The 25,481-nt window shown below is 39.4% G+C and overlaps 2 protein-coding genes across 4 annotated transcripts in view; one reads left to right on the top strand and one right to left on the bottom strand.

The window, feature by feature from the left end:
• The window catches only part of SPATA6L (spermatogenesis associated 6 like), a 288,921-nt gene that overhangs the window by 129,531 nt on the left and 133,909 nt on the right, over positions 1-25,481 (top strand). The window contains exon 14 of one of the 3 annotated variants that reach the window (XM_010346170.3): positions 11,385-20,532. The exons of the other annotated variants lie outside the window; for them this stretch is intronic. The gene's annotated coding sequence lies outside the window, so the exon portion shown is untranslated. Of the gene's footprint in view, positions 1-11,384; positions 20,533-25,481 lie in introns of those variants that run through there. 3 annotated transcript variants of the gene reach the window in all.
• Positions 1-25,481, bottom strand: part of SLC1A1 (solute carrier family 1 member 1) — an 88,224-nt gene that overhangs the window by 34,058 nt on the left and 28,685 nt on the right. The window contains exon 2 of the mRNA XM_003935664.4: positions 7,423-7,563. Coding sequence (XP_003935713.3) covers positions 7,423-7,563 — 141 coding nt within the window. The remainder of the gene's footprint in view (positions 1-7,422; positions 7,564-25,481) is intronic.

The raw sequence follows: 25,481 nt of genomic DNA, 5'->3' as shown, positions 1-25,481 counted from the left end.
GAACAAGTCTAGTACTTGTTTAGTCAGAAAGCAGGCTCATGCATGGCTGATTCTCTGGGCTTCACTATCTGAGGGCAGGACATACTTATCTCTTGCCACTATTCATTTTATTACTTGCAAATGGCATGTTCATTATGGGAACTCTTCCTTATACACTATGTGGTCACTTCATCTTTGGAGGCTAGGCATTACAGAAATCAAATTGACATAACAAGTCCTTTTGCTTCAACAGCTGTATTCTAACTTAACACAAATTCTTGATAATCTTAGCGAAAGGAGCACTTAAAGTACAGGAAGACACCACTGGTCCCAGATGTTGCAAATGGGGCAAGAAGTTCACTCTCAGACTGTACAGTCTTAGCCAATAACTTTGTCTTCCCCAGCATGGAGTTTCAAGTTTATAAACCACTTTGAATGGCAATTTTTATAAAACTAAACTGCACAACAGACCATGAATGTTTCAAGAAAAGAATGCATACTTCTCTCCCATAGCTAAAGTTGACATTAAATGCTCTTAGCCACCTGTGTTTATGAACAGAGGCTTATATTTAATAGCATGTTGGACAACGAAGTGATGTGCATCTTCAAGTCTTACAATTCTTGCTAACTAGGGTCTCCTGGACCTAGCTGTCAGATGACCTCAGCTCCATGACTGTGTGAGTGGCAAGGCCTCACATCTTAATGTGGTTTTCTGTTAGTCTGTTTTCATGCAGTTGGAGTTAACAAATGTTAGCTGAATAAAACTGAACCTTGTCTCAGGGAGGCACGTGGCATGGTTCTTTTCATTGGAGAATGTGGGATTCTTTCCAGATACACAGCTGCCTCTGAGTAAATGAATACATAGCCTTTAAAAAAAGCCTTCCCCAGCACCAAAGATTTAAGAGTGTTGTCTGCTGTAAAGCCTGAGTTTACAAATAAGGTGCTCTAAAACTATCACCAACTACACTTGATTCTGCTGATTCTCTATTCTTCAGTCTCTTCAGTGCATTCATACTCATTCCCTGATGTGGTGGTTTATTTTGTTACCCGGATTCACCCTTAACTAGATTGCATCTGGAACATCAGAGTCTAGCTGGGCAGGGGTCAGCTCCAGGCTGGCCTCCTGTTTTTGTAAATAAATGTTTTGTTGGCACACAGTCACCCATTTACATATTGTCTGTGGCTGCTTTCCCATGACAACCAGAAATGGGCAGTTGGGCAAAAAACACAGGGCCTGTAAAAACTGAAATATTTACTATTGGACCCTTTATAGAAAAACCTTGCTTGAAAGGTAACTGACTCACATACATATTCTACATCTGGCTGTTGTTTAATAAATACTGAATATATGCAAGCTTTTATAAGGCTTTAAACTTTTTTACTTGGTAATCACAGCAATTTGGGAGACCGAGGCGGGAGGATCACTTGAGGCCAGGAGTTTGAGACCAGCCCTAGCAATAGATCAAGACCCAATCGCTACAAAAATAAGAATTAGCCAGGCATGGTGGTGTGTACCACCTGTAGTCCCAGCCACTAGGAAAACTTAGGTGGAAGGATTGCTTGAGCCCAGGAGTTCAAGGCTGCAGTGAGCTATAATGGTACCACTGCACTCCAGCCTGGACCACAGAATGAGACCCTGTCTTCCCACCCTCTCCCCAAAAAAGGTATTAGAAAACCTGTGATCTTATGGTTGAGGTCAAACCCTAAAAATTTTGAAATCCTGACATGAAAACTGTAGTAACAATCATCTAAAAGTCTGGAGCAGATTTTTTTTTTTTTTTTTTTTTTTTAAATCTTCCATGGGTAGAGTGTTAAATTTATCTTTGGAGAAGATCCTCAATTGTAAATCCAATCACCCAACCAGTGTCTGGTGGAAACTGAAAGTCATTGATAAACAAAACACAAATATTTTCTCCTGATGTCTAGTGTTTAGTAATGTGACTTGCCCAGGAAGCAGAATCAGTACTAGGACTCATACTCAATGGCCTGGGGGAGAGAGGAGGGAAGGGAGGGAGTTTTCTTGGGTTGATATCTGCTTGGCTGGACATCCACTGAGCTGCAAACTGGTGCTATTTCTTGAGGAGTTGTGTGTGGCCTTGTTTGAGCAGGTGTTTATGGGAAATCCAGAGCTGCGATATCACAGGAATGGTTAGGAAGGAGCTTCTCCTTGCTCTGGAGGAAGAAATGTGCGCAGGAACTGGCATGGACTGACCTGGACATACTCCCAAGTTCTGCAAGCAGGGTGGTTGCAGTAACCCAGCAGGTCCTAAGGTATGGAATCTACTGAAGGCTCCTGGTGGGGTCCGCGAGGAAAAACTATCCCCCTGTGGCTGTGAGGGGGGTTTTCTCTGAGGTGGATCTTCCACAGTGGCAAGCATTCCAGGAAGAGGTCACTCCAGGTAAGAACAGGATGGCCTGTGTGACAGTAGAATTTTTCCTTCTTAGAACCTGGTGTCAGATTCTGGGATCTGTGGTGCAGGGACTCTCTGAACACCTTGAGCTGGTCCCAGCCTTCTAGAGGCAAGCTGGCAGCTAAGAAGAGGGGCATCCCTCTTAAGGGACCCTGGGAGCCCCTTACGGAACAGCTGGATGTCACCATTGGTGTTTCATCTGTTTTTGGTTTACCTTTAACAAAGATTATGTCCTAAGTAGCAGTGTGGTCTTGCTGCACTTTGGAGAATGAAGCTTCTGCTCCTGTCTTAGGATGGAGAAGCAAAGACGGGAACTCCTCAGGTCACAGGGGTAGTGGCAGCCGTAGCAGACAGGAGGTGGAGCTGTGCCCACTAGTGCTGACCCAGGCAAGGGTGGCAGAGGCTGAAGTGGAAGAGCCGGAACCTCTTCCGGAGCAAAGTTACGAGCATCAGGGAAGGATGCTCAGGGGACCTCTGGGAGTGGGACTGGAGGTGCTGTTCTGTTCCTGTGCTGATCATTGGAGGCTCCAATCATGATAATTTAATTTTGAGAGGTATTAAAGAAAATGTGACCTGAATTTAAACTCACTGGCTGCTGAGACATGGATCAGGATTTTTCCAGTGCTGCAACTCTCAGACATATTCATAAGCTATTTCCTGTTATTTCTCTGGTGGTTTGACATAAATGTGACTTACAAGCCTAAGTGTTAGCAGACCCTAAGCACAGATATTCCTTGGCATGGCATGAGTGTGTTCTTTAGGATGTAATTTATGGGTAGGATTCCATTAGTACCCACAAAGTCTACCTTGGAAAATGTCTTGACTTTATATCGACTGTGCCATTTCTTGTGTGGTTTTTTTTTTTTTTCTGTTTTAAAGTAAATTTGAGACATTATGTCATTTCATAAGTCCATATGCATTTAAAAAGTAAGGGCATCTTCTTATACCACTATATGCCATTATCATCTCTAAATAAATCATTAACAATTTATTGATACCATCTAATAGCCAGTCTATATTCAAATTTCTGTGGTAAATATGACTTCTTAACTTTACCATCAGGTAAAAGGGGGTTATTCCTGTTTATAAAAAAAAAAAAAAACCCTATAAAATATTTTAAAAATCTCACCAGAGGCTTTGATGACAGGATTTTTTTCTACCTGTGAATTTGGCAAGAGAGTTTCCTTTAGGCAGGAGCACAGATGATTAATCTTGGGTCTGAATTCCAGCTGTGTTTCTGCTTCTAATTTACGTATCCTTAGGGGACTCATTCAACCCTCCCCAGCTTCCCACCTGCATCCTCCTTCGGCCTAATAACTGTATACATTAAGCTACCAGCCTGGCAGACTTATGAGGGTGTTTGCAATGTGAAACTGCCCTTCATGCATGTTTTCCACAGCCATCTTCTTTGTGGGGAGGCTGAGGACTACTGCAGGGTTTGGAGGGAGGAGCTACATACCAGGTAAAGGTGACACTGAGCTGGCATGGGCAGAGAGTAGACATGGGGCAGAGAAGTGACCAGAGGCAGAATTGGAGGAGCTCAGGGCAGAATCCATCTCCGTCTCTTTCATTAAAAATACAAACCAAACAAAAACACGTGCTCATTTGAAAATGTAAAGAAAGCCCAAAGGATCATGTTTTTTTACTTTCCAGATCAAAATGTTAATCGTTTGGTTTTGATCACAACTTTAAAAAATGTATATACACAACAGGATATTGTATTCTATCCAATTTTACTAAAATTTGGATTGTATACAATATCCTGTTGTGTAATTTGGTTTCTTTTCCCATTTCATGCTGTATTGGGAATGTTTCCACATGTCATTAAACATGATTCTAAAACAAGTTTTTAATAGTTGCTTAGTATTCAAACATGTATACTATGTACACGTAGTATATAATATAAATTTGTATACATAGCATACATTTATACGTTTATAGGCAAATACACAAATGTATACTGTATTTAGGTATAGTATACCTAAATGTATACTATGCATTTAGGTTGCTTAGAATTTATCACCGTTATAAAAAAACGCTCCCATGAATATCCTTGTACTTAGGAGTTTGAACTTATCTCTGCTTATTTCTTTATGATTAATTCTGAGAAACAGAATTACTAGGTGATGAGATTAGAACATGCTCCAAACTGTCCTCTAGAAAGCTTGTTCCAATTTTATATGGTAACTGAAAGTATATGAAAGAACTCACTTTCCCGTAACTGTGCTAACACGAGTCTTGTTGCTCTTCCCCTGTAATCTGACAATTTAAAACATGAATATGCCATCATTGTCCCCACCCTGCTTTGTTCATGTCCCTTGAATCTTTGACTATTTCATTGCCTCACATCAAAAGATGGGGTGGTGATTTTGCTCGCTGTCTCTAGTTCTTGACTGGCTGCTGGGATCTGGTGAAGGAAAAGTGGAGAAACTACCTGACCCATACTATAGCTTCAAAAGTAGCTGGGCTGTCAATGGAATGCTGAATTGTAAATTATTTTCCTAGATTATTTGCAAGGTTGAGCTAACACACAAAACATCCAGACTGCAAAAATCTCACTAGAGGAAGTACCTGTTTCTGGCTTCTGGCCAGAAGCTACACTTCCCAGAAAAAAACAAAACAAAACAAAACAAAACAACTCATTTGTTATTGACTGACAAGAGTAGTGTGCATTTTCAAACATCTGATATTACAGAATTAGTATATTAATACATGTATTTTTACCTTTTCTTCTAAAACCTGAGTTTTGGGTTTGCTGCATAACTTGGATTAAGCTTCTTTATTTCCCCTCATAGACACGAGTTAAATAGTATTGCTTATCAGGTGGTTTATGCATCTTGTGCATAAACACTGCAAAATACAGTATATATGTACAATTATGCATGTTTTTCTTGAAAAGAAGTCCAAAGCTTTCATTGTATTCTCAAAGGAGCCCACTAAAAGATTAAGAATCTTTGGCTGGGTGCAGTGGCTCACGCCTATATTCCCAGCACTTTGGCAGGCCAAAGTGGGTAGATTGCTTGAACCCAGAAATTCGAAACCAGCCTGGGCAACATAGCAAGACCCCATTTTTTAAAAAAAAATTTTTTTAAATCTTTGATATGGAGAAGATTCTAAGGGATTATAACTGCCGTCCTTACAGGGGCCAGGCAGGTAGTGTAAGAGTGAAGTGGACAAGGTATTGGACAATAGGAAGTGGTGGAGACTGTGATATTCTCAAATGCATTTTCTCCAGCTAAATGGAGTAGCTTTCTCTTGGTTTCAGACTACTGTTGGTGGGTGGAAATATTGGGCCAGTGTTCCCAGATCTTCATCCCCCTCACCCCTGACCTGACAGAAGAAAGCCTGAAATCTGGATATTTACATGAAATCTTTCCAATTTTGAATGCTTATGACAATTTAAACAAACAAATATATGCGACAAACAATTGGTTTACTACTGTGTCACTCAGGCTGCTAGGCTTAAAAAAAACAGGCATTTCCAAACATAATTAAATATATTCATAAAATAATTAAACATTCTCTTTATATTTTTCATAAGCCAAGAACATCAAGACCAATTAAAGACAAAGCTCCCAAGGGACTCTAGTCTGTTTGGAGTTTGGTGATTGGGAAATTCAAAGGCCAAATGCGACAGCTCTTCAAGCAATGCAGTTGCTGAATGCAGCAGATCCTGACCCCCACCCTTCCTTCCCCCCACCAATTTCTAGTACTCTGCCAGGTCTAGTCCCGGGCCTTTACAGTGGCGGTGGAGAAAAAACGTTCTAGAAGGGGACATGTCACGACTTCTAATTTCATGTTTGCAAAAAACCTTGATTTTCAAGCCAACAACACCAGCTACTGTCATGCCAGGTTTTACCAATTACCAGAGTTAAGATAGGTGCAAGAAACTATGCAATGAGGAGAAACTTACCACACCCAGACGAATGACATTTTTGTAAACCAAATTCCATCTCTATCTACATAAGGAAGCTTAGTCTTTAAAGGAACACTGCAATGTGAACTTGACTGCTGGTCCCCACAGCAAATATGTAGGGCACGTACATAGCAAGTTCTGGGTTTGAGTAGAAAGTAGGGGAGGAGTAGAGAGATCTTGAAGGCAGCTGCTGAGAGGCTCGGGGCAGCACAGCTGCAGTTGGGAAGTAAATGAGTGAATGACTGAAAACATGATCAAAATTGACAACCATATTTTTCCTGAGGACACTAGCTAACATTTCAGTGACCAAATATACCTTTTTTTTCTTCTATGCACAGATAGCGTTTTGTTTATAGTATGTTTGAAAACGACATTTTCCTCCCAAGGCATCAAATGCTGGTCAAATAAAGATTTGAGCAGAGGTGGACAGTGCTGTAGGTACAGCATATGACAAAGCAATGCCATGTTGAGAACAGCGAACTGTTTCCAGAGAAACAAATATAGACATTCCAGGTGGAGAGAGGTGGAGAAAGACGGGTGGGGTGGGGGCAGGGGAGAGAGAGAGAGAGAGAGAGAGAGAGAGTGAGAGAGAGAGAGAGAGAGAGAGAGAGATTATATGTGTACGTGTGTGTGTGTGTGTGTGTGTGTGTGTGTGTGTGTGATGTATCTAATGCATTTCAATTTTTCCCATAATTAGAAAAGAACAACTTAGGTGAAAGTTTTTAAAATAATTATAGAAAATGACATGGTTAGGCTTTGTGTTCCCACCGAAATCTCTTGAATTGTAATCCCCATAATTGTGTCAAGGCAGAGACCAGGTGGAGGTAATTGAATCATAAGGGCGGTTTCTCTCGTGTTGTTCCCGTGATAGTGAGTGAGTTCTCACGAGATCTTATGGTTTTATAAGGCATTTCTCCTTCCGGCCGCCTGTGAATAAGTTTGCCTTGCTTCTCCTCTGCCCTCCGCCATGATTCTAAGTTTCCTGAGGTCTTCTGAGCCATGCTTAACCGTGAGTCAATTAAACCTCTTTCCTTTATAAATTAACCAGTCTCAGGCAGTTCTTTATAGCAGTAGGAAAATGGAGTAATACAGAAAACATCAGTTTTCTCAAGGTACCTGTAATCATGCTGGATATAATTAACGGCAAAATGATGAGTTTCAGCATCCGCATTAGAATTTCTCCAGGAAAAGCAAAGTAGAATTTCTCCAGGTTTGAGAGATTGCTGTGTTCTCGAACCAAGACTCCTGTGGTAATGCCTGAGAAAAACAAGAGTTGGAAAGAAGAGGAACGTTATTGAGTTCTCCTGTATCCATTTTTATGGAAAAAGTACCCCAAAATGCACATTTTAATGGCAAGAAAAATAGTTTAGATTATCTCCCATGAGTCTGTAAAATTTCGACTTAAAGTTACATTTTAAAAGGTAGTGAACAGAAAGTACACATTATTCAGTAAATCTATAAAAAGTATTCTACACATGAAAGCTTTGTTGTCATTTCTTCCTCATCAATTATACTTATTATAATGACAAAATATCAAAGAATGCTTAAAAAAATTCATCATCTTAGTCAATCCAATATAACTCTTTTGCTTTTATATACCACCTTTGTCTACCTGCAGAGATAGTTTACAAATTTTATTTTATTATTTATTTTTATTGAGATAGGGGCTCGCTTTGTCACCCTGGCCAGAGTGCAGTGGTTCCATCTCGGCTCACTGCAGTCTCCACCTCCCAGGCTAGAGCTATCCTCCCACCTCAGCCTTCTAAGTAGCTAGGACTATATGCACACCACTATGTCCAGCTAATTTTTCTTTTTCTTTTCTTTTTTTTTTTTTTCTTTTTTTTTTTTTTTGTAGAGATAGGGTTTCATCATGTTGTCCAGGCTGGTCTCAAACTCCTGGCCTCAAGTGATTCACCTACCTCAACCTTCTAAAGTGCAGGGATTATAGGTATGAACCACCACTATTGGCTATTTTACATATTTTATAGTTTACATATCAGTTTGTGTTTTTCTCATATTTTTATTATAAGTACTTTTTATGGCATGTTTGTATAATCCTTCCTGTTTATGCAACTTTTATAATTTTAAGAGGACTATATCCTTTTGATTTGATATATTTACCATATTATCAAATGACTGTTCTATAATGTTTTACACTCTTTTCAGTTATTTCTAGAGAATGATATGTTCAAATTTATCTGATTAAAAGGCTTTTTTACAAAGTTTCTGATCTTGAGTACCTTATACATGAAGACTTGTAATATGTGAGTGTAGGGATGTGTTTACTATTAAGAAATGTTAACATTCTCTGAAAGCTTTCTCTTAACAAGATGCCCATATTGAAATTCTGCAGTTGTATGGATAACATAATTTAATGACTTTGATAACTAAAAATCACAAATTTTTAATTTCTTCTTTATTCTCTTCCAAATAGCTCTAATAGCATCTAACTGCTTTACCCTTTCTTTCTCCCAATACACACACCCACATTTTATTATTATTATACTTTAAGTTCTGGGGTACATGTGCAGAATGTGCAGGTTTGTTACGTAGGAATACATGTACCATGGTGGTTTGCGGCATCCATCACCCCATCATCTACATTGGGTATTTCTCCTAATGTTATCCCTCCCCTAGCCCTGCATCACACAACAGGGCCTGGTGTGTGATGTTCCCCTCCCTGTGTCCATGTGTTCTCATTGTTCAGTGCCCACTTATGAGTGGGAACGTATGGTGTTTGGTTTTCTGTTCTTGTGTCAGTTTGCTGAGAATGATGGTTTCTGGCGTCATCCATGTCCCTGCAAAGAACATGAACTCATCCTTTTTTAAGGCTGTATACTATTCCATGATGTATATGTGCCACATTTTCTTTATCCAGTCTATCATTGATGGGCATTTGGCTTGGTTCCAAGTCTTTGCTATTGTGAACAGTGCTGCAATAAACATACATGTGAATGTGTCTTTGTAATAGAATGATTTATAATCCATTGGGTATATACCCAGTAATCAAATTGCTGGGTCAAATGGTATTTCTAGTTCTAAATCCTTAAGAAATCGCCACACTGTCTTCCACAGTGGTTGAACTAATTTATACTCCCACCAGCAGTGTAAAACATTCCTATTTCTCCACATGCTCTCCAGCATCTGTTGTCTCCTGATTTTTTTAATGATTGCCATTCTAACTGGTGTAAGATGGTATCTCATTGTGGTTTTGAATTGCATTTCTCTAGTGACCAGTGATGATGACCCTTTTTTCATGTGTTTATATGTTTCTTGGCTGCATAAATGTCTCCTTTTGAGAAGTGTCTGTTCATTTCCTTTGGCCACTTTTTGATGTTTTTTTTTTTTTTTCCCCCTGTAAATTTAAGTTCTTTGTAGATTTTGGGTATTAGTCCTTTGTCAGATAAGTAGATTGCAAAAAAAAATTTTTTTCTCCATTCTGTTGGTTGCCAGTTCACTTTAATGATAGTTTCTTTTGCTATGCAGAAGCTCTTCAGTTTAATTAGATCCTATTTGTCTATTTTGGGTTTTGTTGCCATTGCTTTTGGTATTTTAGTCATGAAATCCTTGCTCATGCCTATGTTCTGAATGGTATTGCCTAGGTTTTCTTCTAAGGTTTTTATGGTGTTAGGTCTTATGTTTAAATCTTTAATCTATTTGGCATTAATTTTTGTATAAGGTGTTTAAGGAAGGGATCCAGTTTCAGCTTTCTGCATATGGCTAGCCAGTTTTCCCAACACCATTTATTAAATATGGAATCTTTACCCATTGCTTGTTTTTGTCAGGTTTGTCAGAGATCAAATGGTTGTAGATGATACACCTGTATTTTAAGGCAAAAAATAAATAGGATGACTTTTGCATCTTTTTCCTTCATCAGCCTCTGATGGCAGAAAGATTCAAGGAGGATATCACTAGATATGTGAATCTACAAACTCAAGTAATTAGTATGTGAATACCAAGAGTTGTTTGGGCACAGTTAAAAATTATAGAGCAATAAAATGATATGTGAATTATAATTAGTATTAGAATTTTCATTTAAATTCAGGCATCCTTACCATGCCCACTAGTAGACCGAACAGATGAACCTCACAAGATGCATTTTGTATACTAACCTTATCCTTAGCTTAATTTTATTTCTCTATATATTCTACCTTTGCCTTGATCTCTATTTTGTGCACACACTACTGTAGGCATTTCTGGTGATTCAGTAGTATTTACACCCTACTGCATTGTGAATACAGAATTTTAAAATATTTTGGAACAAGCATATGCACATAAACATTTCCCAAATTTCCTAAGACAAAGATGAAACAAAACTCTATTGTCAATGCTATTTTGTTTCTATTTTACAACCCTAGTGTTAGAGACTCTTGAATGGATAAGAGCACCAATAATTCAAAATATTTTAAGTAAATCTAAAAAGCACAATGTGCTCACTTCCTGCTTTATTAACTGCCTATGTTCAGCTGTTCTAGATGAACATACCTGTATTATGCCCTAAGGATGCTCTGTAATTCTCAGGACTTTAAAAAACAAACATTCTCTCTCACACTATTCAGGTTGCTTCAAGTAAATTTTTGGCTTGTATGTCAAAGAAAGCTCAGTACATAGAAAATAAAGATTTGTCTGTGCTCAAAAAACTAGACACAAAAGGACTCTGTTGAGTAGCAAAAGAAGCCCATGTGCTGCAATCTCAGGGCTTATCTTACTAATGATTAACTTTGCCTCTAATTATCTCTATACTAAATTAATGTAGGGTCGTTAGAAAGATATGTACTTGCTATTTTTCAGCCTTCAGTCAGATACAGGATATTTTTTAAAGGGAGAAATAAAAGAGTTGCAAGGTACAGTCGTTTGAAAGCAATCAACATTGACATGCACCCTAAGTAGGTTACTGTATTTGGCAATTACAACTTTCTATCAAGCTGGTTCTTGAAATTGAGTGCCACAAATTGTACTCCAATCTTTCTTATTTTCTTTTTCTTTCTTTCTCTTTCTTTTCTTTTTCCCTCCCTCCCTCCCTTCCTTTCCTTTCCTTTCCTTCCTTCCTTCTTTCCTTCCTTCCTTCCGAAGAACAGAACTACCAATCTGGTGCTGGAAATGAAGTTGAGAGAGTCAGCAATGTCACTCTGTGACCCTCAAGTACAAGAAATGGCCAGTGAATGACCTCACCTAGGCATTATGCCTTGTAAATTGCTGTGCTTTATCTTGGTTTCAGGCAAATTTGGAAACAGCAGATTTGGGACAAGGAAAATCACCAGAAGATTTTCCAGATCCCAAAGGAGGTCAGAGTCTCATAGGGCATAACCTTTCTTTACCCATTAACAGAGTCAGAACCTTGGGCTGGATTAAGGATTACAGAAAGGTCCCCAAAGTCAAAGGCTGCTAGGAAGAACTGCCCTTCTGGGAGTATGCAGGCCAGGCCCACGTGGTAGGGCCACTCCCAGAACTAAGAAAGGTGAAGATTGTGAAAATAAGTAATTCAGAATATCAGCTGTTGAAACTTTATTTTGAGCTTTAAGAGAATGTGATTAGGAACTTGAATGGAACAAATAGACAGCTATTTGTTTATCTGATTATAGATTAGCCTTTTCCTTACCTACATTGTTTTGTAAAACATTGTAAATGACTAAAGGGTGCCAGGGAAGACCCCTTCCTTCTAAGTGTGGATCTTCATTATAGATTAACCTCCCTGTTTCCTCTTTCACACAAAGGTTTCATGATTATCACACTGTCTAGGATGGAATGTTAAATACTCACTTTTAAATTGGAAAGGAAATGAAAAGCTGTATGGAAAAGAAAATAAGCTAATTAAATTGTTACACATAAACCAGCCTTGTATAGAAAATATTACAATCCTACTAAACTTTGTTTGCTATACGTAAGCAAGTACTTAACTTTTAACTTCGAAGCACTGACCCCATTTCTCTGGGGTCCGTGTTTCTTGGATGGCCATTCCCAGCTTTTTACCTGAATAAATTCTTTAAAACTGGATTCAGATCCTTTTGATTATTTCAGGTTGACAAGATCAACAGTTTCCCTCAATGGTATAGCAGGAAGGACTTCAGCAGGGCCAATAAGGAATTCCCAAAGGTAAACTAAGTACCTGGACCCCTGAAGCCTCAGCAATGGATGCAGGACACCATTCTTGGGCTTCCATCCTGCCACAAGGCAAGGTGATCCCAAGCAGATGCTTGGGAAGCTTGAGAAGGACACCGGTATTAGACAAGCAGGCTCAAGTCTGGTTCTCCCAATTGTGAGGTTTGGAACCTGGGCTATAACTTTAACTTCTCCTACTGTCAAGGGTTAGATGAGCTACCTTCAGAAGTCCCTTCTAATGCCTCTAATCACCTCTGAGCCTTAATGTCCTCAACTTTAAAATGAGATTACATTATTTCATATCTCATTTTCAAGAAAGCTGTCTGTGCTTTTGAAGCAGGAAATTTCCCTGACACCTTTGCAGGTGGCAACTGGAGTGCAGGATCTAGCTGGCCGCTTTGGCACTGGCAGGGGCAAACTCCACTTACTTGGACCCATTGCACTTCACCTCTTGCAGGAAGGAGTCCGCAGTTGAGCAGGTGCAGGAGCTGGGGGGCGAGTGCTTTTGGGCACTGGCCGGAGTGAACTCCCTGCAGAGTCTTGAGGCAGCGAGAGCGTGTCCACTACTCCTGAAGCCCCAGAGGGCATGTGTTTCAATCAGTGCTCTTTTAGCTTTTGCCATCCATGGATGGCTCACATGTTAACAGTTCAGTGGGCCCTCTGCCTTTTCACATGAGACAGTTGCTCTCCACCGAGGGTAGAGGGTCAGGGTGACAGGCTTTAGCATCCTTATAGCACCCAAGCTCTTGTTCGGTGTTCAGGAAAAATCAGGTTACACGAACGAATTTAAGGGTGGTGAATATGGAGGATTTTATTGCCAGTGATGAAAGTAGCTCTCAATGGGAAGGGGAGCTGAAAAAGGGATGGAGCGGGAAGATAATCTTCCCCTAGAGTCCAGCCATTCCTGGCCAGACTCCTCCCCGAGGCAACACTGTCAAGCCATCCCTCTGAAGTCAAACTGCTTCTCTACTGTCCAGCGGCTTCTCCTCTTCTCCTCTCTCTGCTGTTGAAGCCTAGAGTTTTTATGGGCACAGGATGGCGGGTGGGTGGGCCATGGGTGGTCTTGGAAAAGGCAACATTCCAGCAAGAAAACAATAATGCATGTTCTCACTTTGGGCTGTGGATCTAGGATTCAGAGTGAGGCCCTTGCTGGCGACTGCCCTCTTCTGCCCAGAATTTCCCTGTCTCCTTGCCCCTATCACTTTCTCCAGCTTTTATGCTAAATATAAGTAAGTTGGTAAAACACGAAGAAAGAAACATAGGAGGAAAGCAGCCAAGATCTCAGCTAGGGATTCTTCAAGTTCAAAGATGAAAGTTTAAAACAGAAGATGTACAGAATGTCATTTCTTCCATATTGTCTCAAAAAACAACTGCCAGCCCACAGCCTTGTCTCAGAGGTTCTGAGGTGATTTGTTTTTTTTTTGTTTCTAAGTTTATTAAAAAAAAAAAATGCTGCTCAGGAAACAATACTGGAAATTAGAAAAGAACAAAAAAGTCACATATCATTACATCAGTCTCTCTGTCTCTCTCTCATTATTTCCAGGTCCTAACCAGTCCTTGTACTTAGGCACACACAAATTTTCCAGTTATAAAATTCACCCGGGAATAGTAGTTGAACTGCATTTGATTAAGATCTATGAAAACAACATTGTTTTTCTTTTAGGGTATTTGCAGAAAAGATATTAAAATCATACATGGCTTTTAAAATGAAAGCCATAGAGTAGTTCTCTGGTACAAAAATTAATTCTGACTTGATTAAATAAGAATTACTGGCAAAGGAAAAGATATTTTTAATTACCACTGAAACAGATATCTAGCCATCTCATCATGCTAGGCACTACATTAAGCAAATTAATTATGTGCCTAATTATGTGCCTTTTTGCCCTTTGGGAGCTAATCTAAGATGAATGTTGATATGAGTAAATAAGTATATAATGAACACTTATTGACAAATGACTACATGCATTCTGTGGATAAACAGAAAGATAGTTTCTCCATCCTGTCCTTATGCTGTACTATCTGTACCTCCTTCTCATCTCTTTTTGCATTCCTAAAGAGCTGACTAGCTTCACCAATACAGGCTCTTCACAGGAATTCTGGCTGAAAACACAGATGCCAGAGTGTGTAAAGCTTTTATTTTTTGTTTTCAAATCCTTTAAATAAAGTATTTGCTATACTGGCAATATACTGTCACAGCTCTACCTGAAATAAAAATAAATGCAAAAACTCATCCACAAACACGCCAACTCTAATATATGCAAGGTTGCATTGTTTCCACTTTTTCTTATACTATGGCAGTTGTGAAAGGAAAATAAATATTGGGGCCCCAGAATCACTAAGCTAAAGGGAAAAGTCAAGCTGGCAACTGCTGAGGGCAAACCTGCCTCTCATTCTATTCAAAGTCATCCCTCTGCTCACAGAAATAATCGCGTATCTCTGATTATTGCAATATCTGATTGCCTCCTTTGGAAAGGCTAATCAGAAACTCAAAAGAATGCAGCCATTTGTCTCATACCTAACTGTGACCTGGAAGCTCCCTCCCTGCCTCAAGTTGTCCCACCTTTTCTGGGCTGAACCAATGTAAATCTTACACACACTGATGTCTCATATCTTCCTAAAATGTTTAAAGCCAAGCTGTGCCCTCACCACCTTGGGCACATGTCCTCAGGACCTCCTGAGGCAAAATAAACTTCCTAAATTAACTGAGACCTGTCTTAGATATAGTGAACGCATACTATATGTCAGGCCTTGCACTAAACATTTCAAGTGAATTCTCTCATATATTATCTCTTATAATTTTAAACATTTAAAATCTGTATTCTGAAATATCTCATAATTTTTAATAGCTATATATGGAGTTTTAAAATATGCTTTTATTGAGATCAAATTCATTGAACATAAAATTTACCATTTTAAAGTATATAATTCCATGGTCTTTTAACATAACAATGTTGTACAACTGCCACCAATGTCTAGTTCCAGTATTTCTATCACCCCCAAAAATTCCATACCTGTTAGTCATTTCCACTTCCCCTTACCCCCAAGAGCTCCTGGTAACCACTAATCTACTTTTCTGTCTCTATGGATTTGCCAAATCTGGCATTTCATATAAATGTGATCATATAAGATGCAGTCTTTTATATCTGGCTTCTTTCACTTAGCATGTTTTCAAGGTACATCTATGTTGTAGCTTATGATTTTTTTTAAAGGTACTTTTCATTTAATATTACATCATAAGCATTTCCCCCACATTAAACATCATCTTTTAAAAACACTGAGTAATACTACTTTGACTGTTAAGATAGACTTGCCTCTTGACTATCAGCCAACTGTTAAATGTTCCAATCCTTGTCAATTTTGCTGAATATTGCTGACTTTTTCTAGCAACCAAAGAGGCAAGCACTTTGAATGAACTGGATCTACTTGTAGTAGTATTAATATATCTCAAAAACACAAAGAAAACATTTCAGAAATACAAAGCAAGTTGCAAGACAGTACAACCAGGCTGATACCGTATGAGTTAAATTTTCAGGCACAAACAGCATAAGACCTTTTAATGGATAGAAACGTGTAGCAGATTTATAAAGGCATGGACTAAAAGTAGGCTCAAATTAGTGATTATCTCTGAGGAGGGAAAGAGAGGATGGAATTGGGGAGGATACAATGAACTCTCAACCGTAATGATTTCTTTGAAAAAAAAGATCCGTGGAGGATTTGTTCAGTCTGTACAGCGGGTGTAGACATGTTTTATGGTTTTTTACTTTTCATTAAAACATTTCAAAAGAATACTCTTTCAAAGAATCAATAATCCAGATTCTGTACACTGAATAGAATTCTAACAAAATTACAATTAAGAAATAAAGTTAATGCCAGTGTTGCATGAGGTTTTTACTCATGTGGTTTGGTTGTGGGAAGGGATCTACAGTAGATGTGGTAGGCAGTTCTGAGATGGTACCCAAGATTCCTACCTCTTGGCAAACATATCCTGCGTAATCCCCTTCCTTTAAGTGTAGATATCATGGGATTTCATATTTGTGATTAGATTAAGTTCTTTGGCAAAGGTAGAGAGATTTTTGCAAATGTAATTAAAGTCCCTAATCAATTATTTATTCCTTACCCTTTCCAATATGCTCATTTTAAGATGGATAATGGAGTCAGTAAATATTAAAATTGAGAGTTCCACAATATATAGGAACGATCTTGCTACATCAAGCACTCATTATATTAATGCAATCATTGCTTTTCAAAATACTCCCATGTAAGCATGTAGAATAAATCATCCAACAGTCATTTACAAGTCATAATTTATACATATACATAATTTATACAATGTATTGGCCAACAGGGAAATATAGATTAATGTATAAACAAAGGGCCTTTAATGTACACAATGAAATAAGGCATGTTAAATCACATGAGGCATTTTTGAAGAAAGGAATTCAGCAGTAACCCTTCAGACTCTGTAAGGAGAGACTGTGTTCAAACCTTGGCCTCACCACTTTATTAGCTGTGTTATCTTGGACAAGATACTTAGCCTCTAGCCCATGCCTCTGTTTCCTCATCTATAACAATGGGAATAACAAAATATCAACCTCATAGAGTCATTCGGAGGTTTTAAAATGAGAGTATATGTTAAGTACTTAGAATAAAAAGTACCTGGCTCACACTGTAAGCACAGCTAATAAATGTTAGCTATTATTACAGGCTATATACTCTTTATAGATTTTCTCATGAAATGCTCAAAAAAGTTTTGGCTCTGACAGGTAAGTCATGGTTACAGAGCTAAAGAGCAGCAGAGTCAGAAGTTGAGGAGAGAAATTAATGTTAAATATATTTGGTATGACCAAATTTATAAAATTCTTCCCTCAGTCATATTTATTTTGGTAGAGAAATATTTACTTTTGTTCTATAAATTAAAAACTTCAGAGTTAAAATTATGATATATAAAGGATCCATGAAATGAATATAATATAATGTTTGTTAATGTTTATACCACTTGATATCACCAAATAAAGGTCTCAGGGTCTTAGTGGTACTAGAACAAACGGCATTTGAAAAAAAAAAAAGGAGGAAAAGGCATTTGGTATCTTCTGAAATAATTTCCAATGTGACTCAATAACTTAATTAAATTCTGCTAATATTTACTATGTCCAAGGACCTGTTTTAGGTTTGGGGTGGGAATCAAGATATAAAAGTGGATGATATAAGACTATCTAATGAGGGCTAATCATAGATGCAACTCAGCACAGGCCAGGAGTCAGAGTGGGGTACTGAACAATGGAAGGTGGAAGTATTGAGCTGTGAGAAGAGAGGGAGGGCAAGGAGAAGGAAGGGGAGAGGGCTAGGGAAGCCTCGAGAGTAAACACAAATAGGTACCTATCTCAGGATTTCTATGGAATTGTTTATAAGTGCTTCAGGGAAATGCTAGTTGATCAAGAGATTGTTTTACTTCACTCAGTAATGAAAGGAAGCTGCAGCTAGTACTAGGATGGTGATAGGGTTTGGCTGTGTCCCCACCCAAATCTCATCTTGCATTGTAATCCCCATGTGTCAAGGGAGGGACCTGGTAGGAGGTGATTGGATCATGGAGTTGGAATGAGTTGTCATGAGATCTGATGGTTTTATGAGGGTATGAAAGTTCCTCCTTCACATGCTCACACTCTCTCCTGCTGCCTTGTGAAGAAGGTGCCTGCTTCCCCTTTTGCCATGATTCTAAGTTTCCTGAGGCCTCCCCAGCCATGCAGAATTGTGAGTCAATTAAACCTCTTGCCTTTATAAGTTACCCAGTCTCGGGTATTTCTGTTTAGCATTGTGAGAACGGACTAATACCGATGGCATCAAGAGTAAACCAGGTGAAATCCATGGAAGACATGAGAAGAAAGAGGAAGACTGACTCGAACAGACATTAGACTGAATAACCATGTGAGATGTGCAGGGACAGAGAGAATATAATGTAAATTTAAGCTTCTTAAACTCTGATGTGCCATGCATCACCTTGGGGTCTTGTTAAAAGGCAGTTTCAGATTCATTAGGACTATGCTTAGAATAGCAAAGAAGGAAATGAGCCTAGCAAGGGCATCCATAAGACCTTGCCACCAATAGCAGCACTCACTTTGAAGAGTATAAAGATGCTGCTGCAAGCCTCAAGCAACTGGACACTAAGGTTTGGTTCAACCAACATGCAAACAAATAGGGTTGCACCCTTTGTAAAGGTCCTGAATAAATAACTGTCTTTGCTGACTTTCTCTCCCACTTAGTTGCCACCTTAAACTGCACTTCCTCCTTCCCTCTGCTGCCTCAGTCTGGGGCTCCAGAACTTCCATAAAGTATGCAGGTATAAAGTCACAGTTGAGCCTAAATGAGGGAAAATGACAGTAGCCAGCCATTATAAAGCTTCTAACCATACCATCTCAAACAACAAACTCATCATGATGACAAGAAATGCGCTGCAAATATTCTTCCTGGATGATGATGGGGGTTCATCTGCCCCAGAATTCTTCTTTAAGACCAATTCTGAAGCAAAAACAAGGTCTCCATCCTGCCATGGATAAAAATGTGATAAACCCACATGCTTCTTCCATGACATACATCCTTAGGCACCAAGGTAGTTTCTACTATACCAGATGTAAACACAGCTTTCCTTGAGGTGGCGGAGAGGATTAATGCGTGGCCTCAACGGTAACATCCTCTCCAAACAAAGTGCTTCCTTCTCACCCCAAACTCCATTTTTGAGCATAAATCCTGATGAGCTTCCAAATACTTATGAGTAAATAGGAGGTAGGACCTGGTAGAGACAACCAAGCTTCACAATGTGGCAGAAAATTAACTGTCTTTAAAAATGTTGCTTTGCAATTTATTTAAAAAAGAGAAATGTGCAAATTATATATCTAGTAAGGGTCTAGAATACATAAAGAATTCTGACAACTCAACAATAAGACAACCAAATTTTTAAAAATAGACAAAGGATTTAAATAGACATTTCTCCAAGGAAGATATACAAATGAACAATAAGCATATAAAAAGATGTCCAACTTTATTAGTCATTATGGAAATATAAATCAAAACCACAAAAGATGTCACTTTATACTCATTAGAATGGGTATTTAAAAAAAACACAAAAAAGAGAAAATGATATATGTTGGTGAGGATGTGGAGAAATTGGAATCCTTTTGCCTTTTTGGTGAGAATGTAAAATGGTGCACCCTCTGTGGTTGTTTCTCAAAAATTAAAGACTGGCAGTTTCTCAAAAATTAAACATAGAGTTACCATATGATCCAGCAATTCCATGCCTCTGGAATTGAAAACGTGTCCTTACACAAAAACTGCACAAGAAATGTTCAGAACAACATTATTCATAATAGCCAAAAGTGAAAACAATCAAAATCTCCAACTTATTATTGGATAAACAAAATATTGTATCTCTAGCCAATGTAATATTATTCAGCCATAAAAAGGAATGAAGCACTGCTGCATGCTATTGTATAGATGAACCTTGAAAACACTATACTAAGTAAAAGAAGTCAGTCACAATAGGCCATGTATTGTATGATTCCATTTATATGAAATGTCTAGAACGGGCAAATCTAGAAGCAGAAAGCAAATGAACCAAACTGATTTTTAAAACGGGAGAAAAGGAAAGTATAGAATAATAATATTAAATGTGATTCATTTAATTTTGATTGGTTGGCAATTTGATGGCTTTTTTTATGACGTGGGAAAGCTCATGACATCACAGTGAAACTTTTTTTTTTCCCCTTTAATCATCATACTAACAACACGAAGACTGCCAAAGATGTGACATTTTGCTCAAACTTCCACTTGGCAGGATGTGTGTGAACTTATCAGATCTGAAAGTTTCACCATCTGGAAATAACAATTTGAAAACCTAAATGAAGCCAGACATGTTTATTAACAGCTCAAAAGAAGATGATCAATTTAAAGAAAAGTTGTGATTACAGATTGTGGAACATAGCCTGTACAGGAGATGCTTAAGAGCTTAATTTTTAGTTACAGTGTCTAAAGATAAATCAAAACAGACAACAGAAAGCCAGGAATATTTTGAGAAAAGTGTGATCTGAAAATCGCTGTAGGAAAAGTAAAATAAAAACTAATGGCCTAGAAAAAAAATCAGCTATCATTAATCAATGACTTGCATACCTGTGCATACAACCATTTTGCTAAGCTCTGTGGAAGATGTGGTCCTGGTCCCCATGTGGTTTATAATCGAGGTGAAGATGTAAGACATAGCAGAAATTTCCATGAGTCACCTAGATCTGGAGTTGAGTATGTTCTATCAGTAACTAGCAGTATGACCTTATATAAGTTACTGAATCCCTCTAAGCCTCTGTATCCTCATCAGTTAAAGAGAAATAAGAAGAGTACCTGTCATATGGCTGCTGTGAGCATTAAGTGAAATAATGAATGCACAGGACTTAGCCCTGCCCTTGGCCTGCAGGAAGGCTCAATAAATGTCTATGATTGAATAATAACAACAGATAATAACAGCACAAGTAGAATGAGAAAGCTTACAAAATTAACTTATGGCCTGGTGTAAGTAAAAATGAAGCAGGATCAGATAATGCAAAGAGGAGTCAAGGATCTGGATTCCAATTCCATTTCTACCATATATATACTTAGCTATGTCATTTAATCCTCTTGCTTTTTGATTGTTTTATCTAAAAACTTCAGTGAGGGTATCTTGAAAATGTTGGGAGAACCAAATGAGAAAATGTACATAGGAAACACTGTGTGATCGAAACCAATGTCAGGCATTATTGTTATTTTAGAATGTATTTATTATTCTTATTTGTTCCCATTGCATTGAAGGCCACTCAAATTATACAGATATTTATGGTATAAAATTTAGAGGCCTAAAGACACACTCCCAGTGGAGGATTGAACAGAAATTTCTCCTTAAAGCAAACAGAAACCAAAGTTTTATTTCAGCTCAGTTTGTAGCGGTCTAATAAACAGTCCTGCTAGTTTGCAGGGCTTTCTAGTTTATAAGCAGGTCTGCAAACACCAGTCTTATAAATAGAGCTGAAACGAGTTGGAGAGCCCTAAGGCAGATAGAATAGTGGAAAAACATGACATGATTAGACACAACTGGGCTCAAATCACTCATCGTTTATTTTCTGTGTCCCATTAGTTTTGGGACAGAGCATAAATGACAGCCTCTATGTGCCTTAATTTTGCCATAAGTCAGGAAGGAATGATGCCTGACTCAGACTCAGGGTGAGTATTAAATGCAATAAGTCATCAAGTGAGAAAATTCTCTTCTTCTTTCTTCCTTTCTTCCCTGTCACTTCTTCCTCTCCCCCTAGGGAGTGGAGCCATCAGTGCTGATAGGTGGTAAAGGCAGCAGAGTGACCTGATATTTTTCACTCTACTCTGATGGATTGAATGGGACTGATGGCTTCTCCATCTGAAGAAGCTACAGATACTGCATTGACAGGCAGCTGGAGTTGGAATAAGGCATGAGGCTTCCATCATCACAGATTCTAAACAAATGAAAGATGTCTGCAGAGGGAGAGCACAAAGATATTTAAAAACCATGTTGCAGGCTGGGTGCAGTGGCTCAAGTGTATAATCCCAATTACTCGGGAAGCTGAAGTGGGAAGATCGCTTGAGCCCAGGCTGTTGAGGCTTCAGTGAGCTGAGATCATGCCACTGCACTCCAGCCTGGGCGACAGAGCGAGATCCTGTCTCAAAAAATCAAAAACAAAAACAAAACATGCAGTAGAAGAACCTTTTCACCACTGAAGGAAATAATATCTCCATGGTCATCTGTCCTAAATTAAAATAAAGTAACAACTTCATTCATTTTTTTTTTTTTTTTTTGAGACGGAGTATTGCTCTGTCACCCAGGCTGGAGTGCAGTGGTCCAATCTTGGCTCAGTGCAACCTCTGCCTCCTGGGTTCAGCGATTCTACTGCTTCAGCTTCCTGAGTAGCTGGGATTACAGGCACCCGCCACCATGCTTGGCTGACTTTTTTTTGTATCTTTAGTAGAGATAGAGTTTCGCCATGTTGGCCAGGCTGGTCTTGAACTCCTGACCTCAAGTGATCCACCCACCTAAGCCTCCTGAAGTGCTGGGATTACAGGTGTGAGCCACCATGCTCAGCCACAACTTCATTCTTAAAGATAGAGTTGAAATACATTTCAACAATTTGCAGTTGACATCAAAGGCTGAAAACGTCCAAGGCTACAGGGGTCAGGGCAGAAGTGAGGGAAGCAGGCCTGTGTGTCTGTGGTGGTCCTGATGTCTCTGCCCAAGCCCTATCACATGACAGTGAGGGTCCAGGGTACCCATGTCTTCTAAACTTTTAAAGAGAAACTAAAAATCTAGGTCTTTGTGTGAGACCACCCAATTTTTAAAATCTTTCCAAAAGTTTAAAAACAATTGTTAAATTCTGTGAGCTCACCCCAAATACCTCTGCAAGCCAACTTCCTCTTGGCTGCCGTCTTTCATTCTGGTACACAATGAAAGAAGAGGGAAGGTGACCAGTGTTCAGCTGAAAGTAAATATCACAGCAATCAGGAAATGAGCATGAGGAACACACAAAACCTCCTGTGGTCTTGAGTCAATCTTACAATTGTGTTCTGGGTGACTTCTTTGTGTCAGCACCATAGGAGGTGGTATGTTCTGAGGTCAAAGAGAGTACTCTGCTCCTGCCACTTGGAAATCATATTCTAGTAGGCAGGACAAAACAGAAGACAACAGAATAAGCTGGTCTGTAGGAACAGCCACCCCAAAGTTGTAGTAGTTCAGAGCTACCCTTGAAATTCCCATTAGGTGGGATTAAGAAAGGAAGAATTTTAGATGAACCTTGGATGTGAGAGTAAGAAGGAATTCACCAGGTGGGGACTATTGAGGATGGTGGAGAGTGGAGAGAACACCTAAAGACAGAGGAGCAGGGGAAGAAGAAACTAACATGTCAAGTGTCTGTGGCCCAAACACCTTTATAATGTATTATTTAATCATCTAATCTAACAAGCCTGTTATTTACAGATAAAGACACTAATGTGAGACAGGTTAGGAAACTCGTCCAATGTCACATGGCCAGCCTTGCTATCCAGTTCTGATGGACACCAAAGTTCTGTTTCTTCCATAAGGAGGTGATAAGAGTGTGCTCAGTCAGTAGTTTGGCTAGTGCTTGAGGAGTGGTTTAGAGAACCGGCACTAGAAAATCAATGGGGGCACACCATGAAAGGCCTCGAGTGCCAGGGAGAATTGCTATTTCTCTGACCTTAAGTTCCCTTCCATATAACGGGTTCGTTCTGAGGATTAAATGAGATAAACCTTGTGTTAAACTATAAAGTAATATACAAAGATTAGATATTAAAAATGATGAATAGCCATTGAACATGTTTGTATAAGGGCCAGCCTAGATTGGAGATAAGTCTGGTATGTATAAAACGGGCCGTGCGCGGTGGCTCATGCCTGTAATCCCAGCACTTTGGGAGGCTGAGGCATGTGGATCATGAGGTCAGGAGTTCTAGACCAGCCTGGCCAAAGTGGTGAAACCCTTTCTCTACTAAAAATACAAAAATTAGCCAGGCATGGTGGCGTGTGCCTGTAATCCTAGCTACTTGGGAGGCTGAGGCAGGAGAATAGCTTGAACCTGGGATGTGGAGGTGCAGTGAGCTGAGATCAAACCATTGTACTCCAGCTCTGGGTGACAGAGCAAGACTCCATCTTGGAAAAAATAAATTGCGTAGAATGCATTGGCATAGGGAAATTAGGCAGTTGGGTGCTGTTTATAGGCAGGAAAGTAAAGCCCATAGAATTGCAAGATGAGAAGGAGCATCGGGAGTGGGATAGATTGAAGGCAGGAGAAGAATAAGAATCCCAGAGCCATGATTTGGGTTGGGCAATGGTTTGGTGAGATGATAAAGGTGGTTTATTTCAGACTTTGGGTAAAAGGGAGTATGAATCAGTTTGTTAATTCATCTTGTTTCCCAGAGAGAAGAAAAGATCAAGAGATGCTGTTGTGGCTCTGCCACATCCCTACAGCCAGCCCTGTTTTATTTCAACTGTTTGCTCAAACTAAATCCAGCACAGTGGGGTGCAACATGACAGGAGACAGCTGGGGTGTATTGTGTTCTGTTGTTCAAATGTTCAGGCCCGTTCTGGGTAAGTTCATGCTGGTGTCTCTTGGAGGGATGCCTAGGGTGAACAGCTGAGCTCTGAAGTCAGACAACTGTTTTAGAACCTGGCTGTTTCATAGATTGCAGGTCACTTCTTCTTTCCTTATGACAACTCACAAAAAAGGAACCAGGGAAGCTTCTGTACCAATGTGGCTCTCTAACAGGATCTGGGACTGAAGACTAATTATTTGGACGTGGCTTGAATTCAAAAGGACATTTTGAAGTGGTTGAAGAGGAGGAACTTTCCTAACAACTTGTTCAAAGACTCTTTTACTCCAGGGGAGACAACTGACTGGAATAAGGGTAGAGGAGCTGAGTGCCTTGTCCCACACTGGAAACACATAGGACAGAAGGCTCCACAACAGACCCTGGCCTTGGGAGGAATGTAGGAAGTCCTGACTCAGCAGCCTGCTGAGAGAGGTGGGAGAAGACTCTTGATCTGGGCAAGCAAGGGTCCAGTCCTGCTGGAAAGATGACTCTTTTACCAAGCGAATCCTGAATCCCAGAGAAAGAAGTCTCAGACTACAGTACTCCAGGAGTGAAACCAGATGGATGTCTAGAGGAACTCATCCGGACTGGGAAAGCTGTCATCTCTCCCTCCTTTGACACTGTGTTCTACACTGATGTTGATGTTCACCAATGGCTTTGTCTTCCACTCTCTTCTAGGGCAGCACACTCTCCCACAGGGATTCCATCTGCTCCTATGGCTTCCATTTCCATCTCTATCTTTGCCTCATTCTGTTTCCCAAGTGACAAACACAATGTACAATTATCTGCCAGGAATCTACCTGGATACCTGCATATGAGACCCAACAAGAGAAGAATACACTTATCTATCCTCCCTTGAGAAAACCTCAGACCTTTCATCCTGGGCCCCCTGATGGTTTAAAAATAGGACTACAGAATATCTGATAACTCCTTCCATC

This window comes from Saimiri boliviensis, chromosome 2 (genome assembly GCF_048565385.1).
Source record: "Saimiri boliviensis isolate mSaiBol1 chromosome 2, mSaiBol1.pri, whole genome shotgun sequence".
Taxonomy (NCBI): Eukaryota; Metazoa; Chordata; class Mammalia; order Primates; family Cebidae; genus Saimiri; species Saimiri boliviensis.
This window is presented reverse-complemented; position numbering and strand designations above follow the sequence as displayed.